The 6,902-nt window shown below is 62.4% G+C and overlaps 1 protein-coding gene across 9 annotated transcripts in view; it reads right to left on the reverse strand.

Annotated features, from left to right (window-relative positions):
* TPCN2 (two pore segment channel 2) overlaps positions 1 to 6,902 on the reverse strand; it is a 33,462-nt gene that overhangs the window by 19,352 nt on the left and 7,208 nt on the right. For all 9 annotated transcript variants that reach the window (XR_004270240.1, XR_004270243.1, XR_004270241.1 and 6 more), the window contains exons 5-7: positions 5,609 to 5,725; positions 1,219 to 1,325; positions 266 to 338 (exon numbers count right to left, since the gene is read on the reverse strand). Coding sequence is in view for 6 of the 9 variants with exons in the window: in XM_032282538.1 (XP_032138429.1) it covers positions 266 to 338; positions 1,219 to 1,325; positions 5,609 to 5,725 (297 nt within the window). In the remaining 3 variants the exon portion in view is untranslated. The remainder of the gene's footprint in view (positions 1 to 265; positions 339 to 1,218; positions 1,326 to 5,608; positions 5,726 to 6,902) is intronic.

A 6,902-nucleotide genomic window follows, 5' to 3' on the forward strand; every position in this document is an offset into this window, starting at 1 on the left:
GGGAGGGAACAGGGGAGGGTGGGAGAGGAGCAGCCAGGACACAGGACAAGTGGCCCGGAGCCCAGGAGACCCCCGGACAGAAAGGTGTGCGGGCAGCAGGGTGGTGGAGCACTGTGGCCACCCGAAGGCAGACCTCTTGGCCCTGGATGGGCCACTGCTAACTACTGGACAGTGTGCAGCCGACGCCGGCCCAGCCCCCGCTGTCAGTCACAGCACAGGGCAGCCCCAGCCCCAGCCCCCAGCCCAGGGCGCCCTACCTTCCTACCTTCCCACCGGCAAACAGCAGCATCCCGAACATGGTGAAGAAGCACAGGTGGATGGCCAGCAGCAGCCCGACGCTGGGGAGAACGCGGCACTCAGCCTGGGCCAGGCAGGCGGCAGGCACAGTGACACCTGACCTGCCTGTGGGGCTCAGTTACAGGAGCACCCTGGAGTCTGCAGCAGCTGGGGTGGATCCAGGCAGCAGGGTCCCCCTCTCCCTGGGGGCCTTGCCACACGCTCAGCTCACAGGGCCCAGAGGAAAGGTTGGTCCTGCCCTGACAGGGTCCCTCATTTGACAGTGACGAATGAAACCCTGGGGGCCCAGCTGAGACAGCATCCAAGGACCCAGGGCCCTCAGAGGGGAGGACACTTCCATCTACCAGAGCTGGATAGGGAGGGATCAACATGTGGCCACTAGAGACTCAGGCAACGCTGCCCCTGGCAAGAGCAGAGGGCAGCAGGGGGTCAGGATGGGGCGAGCCGAGGCTAGACAGAGGCTGGGCCTGGGGCGCAAGCAGACAGCCCTCCACTTCCACCAGTGACCAGAGCCGTGAGGGCTTCCAAGCAGGGGTGCCATCAGGAGCAGCTCAGCTTTATAAAGTCTATGCTGGCGGCATGCAGACACCATGAGTGGAAGGGGATGGCAGAGGGGAGAGGCAGGCACAGCCACAGCGGGGACAGAGGGCACAAGAGGAGACCCACTGGGGGGAGCGCCCACGGGACTCAGCAGCCTTCGAGCTGGGGTTGGGGTGTCTGCAGGGAGGCCTCTGCGGGACTGCTGGAACCACAGAGACCCCAAATGCCCACCCAGCAGCCACCCCACACAGTCACCAGCCAGCTGGGAATGCAGAGCGCACAGTCCAAGATGAGATTCTGGTGCGCCCCGCGGGCAACCCACGGCCTAGGGCAGAGACAGCCTCTTCCCAACCCTGCACACCCTGGGAGCCACAAGCCCACCTGGCCATTTCTGGCAGCGACCAGCGGATGCATTTCAAGGTCTTCTTCATCATGGAGGAGTTCTGCAGCAGGAAGAAGGGGCGGAGGAGCCGGCGGACCCGCAGGGGCTAGAAGAGACCCAAGCAACTGAGAACCACATTGCCCACTTCATCCACCCCCCACCTGCCACCCAGGTGGGTACAGGGTTCAGAGACCCCAGTACCATGGGGGCCCCTCCAGGGGCACTGAGCTCAGAGTTGGGGGCCTGGCTCCAGAGCTGGCCTTGAGGGCTGCCCCAGGCCGCATGCCCTGAAATCCTTCCCGGTCCTAGGCCTCCCCGTCATCTCCCATCTCCTGGGCACTGCACACACTGGCTCCCCAACCCTAACACCTGTCCCCATCCTGTCCAAGGCAATCCTCCCCTCTGCCCACTCAGGACACAGCTGGAAACAGTGGAGGCCCCGTGCCTCCCTCGGGACCCTCCTGCCTTGCCCAGCACACCCAGTGTCTCAGGGGACCATCCCTGCCTCCTCCCCTGTCAACCCATGTCCCCTCATGCCCCCACCTCCAAGCCTTCCCCTCCCAGACACAGACACTGCCCCCAGAGCCCCACCCCCACACAGCGCCCCCCACACTCACAGCTCCCAAACTCAACACTCACACGGTGTGACTGTGTGCCCCTCCAAGCCTTCCCCTCCCAGACACAGACACTGCCCCCAGAGCCCCACCCCCACCCCAAACTCACACAGCGCCCTCCAAGCTTCCTGCACTCACACTCAACACTCACACGGTGTGACTGTGAGTCCCTCCAAATCTCACGTGGAATCTGACTCCCAGTGTTAGGGATGGGACCTAGTGGGAGGGTCTGGGTCACGGGGCGGGTGCCTCATAAATGGCCTGGTGCCCTCCCTGCCGGAGTGACTCCAGGTAACGGGTTCACGAGAGATCTGGCTGTTAAAAGGAGTCTGGGGGCCTCTCAACATGTAACATGCCTGCTCCCCATCTCCTTCTGCCATGAGTGGACTCTTCCTGAGGTCTCACCAGACGCAGATGCCAGTGCCATGCTTCCCATGCAGCCTACAGGGCCGTGAGCCAAATAAACCCTTCTCTACGAATGGCCACGCAACACAGACTCACACCCACACACTCTCGCCAGTATCCCTGTCTTCCCTGCTTTCCACCTGTGAGGACAGAAGGACCAGCCCACGGCCACCACCCACAGTCCTGTGAACCCACCCCCGCCCTCTCAGAGTTGGCTCTATCACCACCTCCTGCCCCAACCATCACACATGAGTATGTTCACCCCTTCCATCATGCCAGGTTTCCCTGCTGTCCCCTCTACTCATCCCATTCCCCTGCTCCTGTTCTAGCCCATCCTCCCCTCCCAGCCACTGGGACCCACCTGAGGGTCCCCATGAACACCTTCTCATCCTGCCTGGCACCCCTGGCACCAGACACAGCTGCAGCGGTGCTCCTGTCGGCCCCGCACTGCCCAATCCGCCTGTGCTGGGCACCCTGTCCCTGCCCCCCCCCCGCCCCCTCCCCCCCCCTCTTCCCCCCCCACCCCCCTCCTCTCCCCCCCCCCCCCCGCCCCCCCCTCCTCCCCCAGCACCCGCCTCCTCTCCCCGCCCAGACCTCCTCTCCCCGCCCAGACCTCCTCTCCCCGCCCCTACCTCCTCTCTGGCCTCACACCTGCATTCAGCCCATAAGTATCACGTTTATACTGAGGCCTCTGTTAAACTCAAAACCACGCTCTCAACTGCAGTCTTACATCCTCATCGGTACCTTGTTTTAGAAACACAGAGCTATCAGCTCCTTGCACAAAAACAAAACCCTCTAACAGCTGCCCACAGCTCTGCCCACGGCCTGCGGGGTCCCCGGAGCAGGCCCCGCCAGTCAGTCCAGCCCCTTCCCAGGCCTCACAGGCCACAGCCCTCAAGCCACCAGCCTCTATGCAGCTGGCCGGCTTAGCACCCCGTCCCTGCAGAACGCCGCCTCTGCCAGTGCTGCCTGGCCCCTTCCGGCACCCACCACACTGGGAATCACACTGCGCTGGCGCTTCCATGCACTGGACGTCTGTCTCCCTCTCACTCCAGAAGGGGGTCCCAGAGGACAAGGGACCTGCCTGTTCTGTTCCCAACGTCCAGCCAGCACCAGCACAGCAGGCCCTCCGGAACGTCTGCAGGTGGCTGACCCCAGGCACTCCCTTGACTGCCTGGGTGTACTTATCATCCTCAAAAGGGACCCCAGGGCCTGGCGCAGGACTAAGAAGGCCAAGGGACAGCAGTGAACAGAGAACTGCGTGTGGCTCTGGCCCCTGCCCTGTCACCCAGCTCACCCGGAACCCAGTCACTGCCCACTGATTGGGAAGCTCTGGTCTTGGGGCCTGAAAACAAAGGCTTCTTTCAGCCCTTCTACAGGCCATGGAGGGGCTGAAGGTGCTGCTGGGTCATCCCCTCCCCTGCCTGGGAACTTGGAGCCTTACCTACAGTCAGACGCGCACATACAGCGCAGCTTCCCCAGACACAGCAGGCCAAGCCTGAGGCCGTGCCGTGACGCTGGGGCCATGAGGCCTCTATGAGGATGGGAAGGTGCGTCCAGGTGACCCACCTCCAAGGACGAGCAACCACAATGCCAGTCAAGCCCCTCAGACCCTCAGACCCAAGGCCTTGGAGGGAAACCATGTCTAAACAGCCGTGGAAAGACAAGAGTGAATGATCAAAACCCAACAGTGACTGACAGCCCAGGTGTTATCCGACCCATCAGGCGCAAGGCGGGGGGCACCCAGTCCTCCACGCAAGCCACCCAACGCCTGTGGGAGCCCTTGATGACGGATCGGATGACAATTAAGGAAAACCTCAGGACTGGTTTGCAGACATGCAGTGATGGCCAGCCCACACGTGCCAGAAACGCACATATGCACGCTCCAGCCTCCATCAAGACAGCCCCGCACGGATGCTCCAGAAGGGAAAGCTCTGCAGGGGGCAGGCGGGGCGGTCCCCTGTGTGGACTGAGGAAGGGGACGATTCCCAGGTGGAAGACAGGGGCGTGGAAAGAGAAGGGAGAAGACTGGGGACAAGGTCTGGGAGAAAGCACGTGGACAGCCTGCTCTGAATGAGCTGCTCCTCACGGGCGCGTGGAGTGAGGAGCTGGTGCCCCACGTGAACGCCCACCATGGGTATCTCGAGGAGGAGGCTCTCTGGCCAGGACAAGGAGTCCTGATGATGCAGCAGGGCCTCTTCCCTCAGCCACCCTGCTCCTAACTCCCTCCACCACGCACAAAGCAGCCACCACAACAGAGACGCAGGCTATGCCTGATGCCAACAGCACAGCTACCCGGACAAAGGCAGAGCCAGGCACCGGCCCGAGAGCCCCCTGGCAACAGATGGGGCCCTTGCCCGTGCCAGGCACTCATGTGTCCTCTCCGGACAGACAGGCGTGCAGGTTATGAATACGCCGCCCCTTCCAGCTCTCCTCAGCATCTACTCCCCACCAGGTCCTGCCAGCAGGTCCCTGGGGGAGGCGGAGCTGGAGATGTGCTCCCTCCTTCCCGTCCCTGGCTGTTCCTACTGGCTGCACCCAAAGCTTTCAGCCTCCCCATCAGCACTGCCGGGGCCAACTTCACTGAGCTGCTGGGAGGCACCAGCGCCCACCAGGCAGCACCCCCTCCCAGAAGGCAGAGGGCAAGGTCCCAGCTCCCTGGGCCCCTCCCCTGGGCCTCTGGGTGCTAACATTGCCATGTGTCCCCCGTGTCCCCGGGCCCAGAGGTGGGGCTGCTCCCTGCTTCCGGATGCCACTGGGCTTCCTTTCACCGTTTGGTTTCTTGGCGCTGGTTTAAAGCCCTATTCATTCTCTCCACGAAGCACCTGCGGGGCTCTGCTTCCCCAACAGCCCCAGTGGATTCTGCTGACTCCACACCCACCCCTCCCAACTCTGTTCTCCCAAAGCGCAGGGGGTGCTTCTGGGCACTGAGGGGCAGCCGAGACGCTGTGGTAGAAAGGGCTAAGTGTGGCGGGGTAAGTGGGCTTTCTCACTGTCAGGCCTCACAGAGCTGGGGGCTTGTGGCGACAGGGCATGGTGAGGCCCTGGGACGGCGCTCTCATGTGGGGCTAGACGGCCAAGGCCTTCAGCTAGAGAGCAGGCAGCCGGGAAGCAGGAGTCCTGGAGCCCACTCCCAGGCCCGCCCTCACCATCAGGGGGAGCCAGGGGAGCCCTGCGCCTTGTCCAGGCCTCCGTCTTCATCTGCAAGATGGGAACAGGGCTCCGCAGCCAACAAGTTATAAAATGCCACGGGAGGTGGCCAGTGCTGGGCAGGCAGGCGGGCTCAGGGCCCCCACCCCAGCACTCACGTGGGCCTTGCACCCACACTCCCCAGAGCTCTCCACCTGCCTCAGGCCACCTCACCACCTACCTCATGACACACGAGACTCAGGGACACGGTCCAGTCCACCAGAGACACGACCAACGCCACCAGGTAGCCCAGCAGCCAAAGGTCCTTCTGGAAATGTGCCCACCCAAACAGATAGCCCTGCAAGAGAGACGGGCAGTGAGCAGCAAGCAGCCCAACACGCTGGCCCTGCAACCAGAGAAAGACGGTGCGCAGGGCAGGGACAAGGTGACCTGGGCAGGGCGTGCTTCCACAACAGCGTGGTCCCCACGGGACACTGAGCAGCAGTCAGGAGGCCCCAGCTCCCACCCAAGCCTACCAGGGACTCGCTGTGCAACCTCAGGCAGCACCAAAGCTCTGGCCTGCGGTCCTCATTAGGAATGGGGGGGCTCCGGCCTGTCCCTCCAATCCAACCCCACCCTGTGCAGGCCGAGAAGAAATGGAATGCATTCTGGAAAAGGCTAGAAAACCACGGGCTCGATGGGCAGGCGTCCGAGCACTCAGTGTGGCACTTTGCCCCGCCCACAGCCCTGCAAATGCTGCTTCAGGTGATGGAGCTCAGGCAGCCCCAGCACGGCCCCACGGTAGCTGGCTGCGGGAAGGGTCCCAGCACCTTAGGAAGACTCAGCAACACTGCCAGCTTCAGGTCACAGGGCACTGCCAGGGCACTGCCACAGTAAAGCAGTTTGGGAAGTGAGGGCGGGTCTGTTCTTCCCTTACCTAACTCCCCCTAACTTCCCACTGTCAAGAAAGTCTCCAGAGGCCGGACGCCATGGCTCACCCCTGTAATCCCGGTACTTTGGGAGGCCAAGGCAGGTGGATCACTCGAAGTCAGGAGTTTGAGACTATCCTGGCCAACATGATGAAACCCCGTCTCCACCAAAAATGCAAAAATTAGCCAGGCATGGTGGCGGATGCCTATAATCCCAGCTACTCAGGGAGGCTGAGGCAAGAGAATCACTTGAACCCGAGAGGCGACGGTTACAGTGAGCTGAGATCACGTGACTGCACCCTAGCCTGGGCGACAGAGCGAGACTCTGTCTCAAAAAAAGTTAAGGGGCCGGGCGCGGTGGCTCAAGCCTGTAATCCCAGCACTTTGGGAGGCCGAGGCGGGTGGATCACGAGGTCAAGAGATCGAGACCATACTGGTCAACATGGTGAAACTCCGTCTCTACTAAAAATACAAAAAATTAGCTGGGCATGGTGGCACGTGCCTGTAATCCCAGCTACTCAGGAGACTGAGGCAGGAGAATTGCCTGAACCCAGGAGGCGGAGGTTGCGGTGAGCCGAGATCACGCCATTGCACTCCAGCCTGGGT

Source organism: Sapajus apella, unplaced genomic scaffold, assembly GCF_009761245.1.
Source record: "Sapajus apella isolate SASKATOON/1434 unplaced genomic scaffold, GSC_monkey_1.0 scaffold14, whole genome shotgun sequence".
NCBI lineage: Eukaryota > Metazoa > Chordata > Mammalia > Primates > Cebidae > Sapajus > Sapajus apella.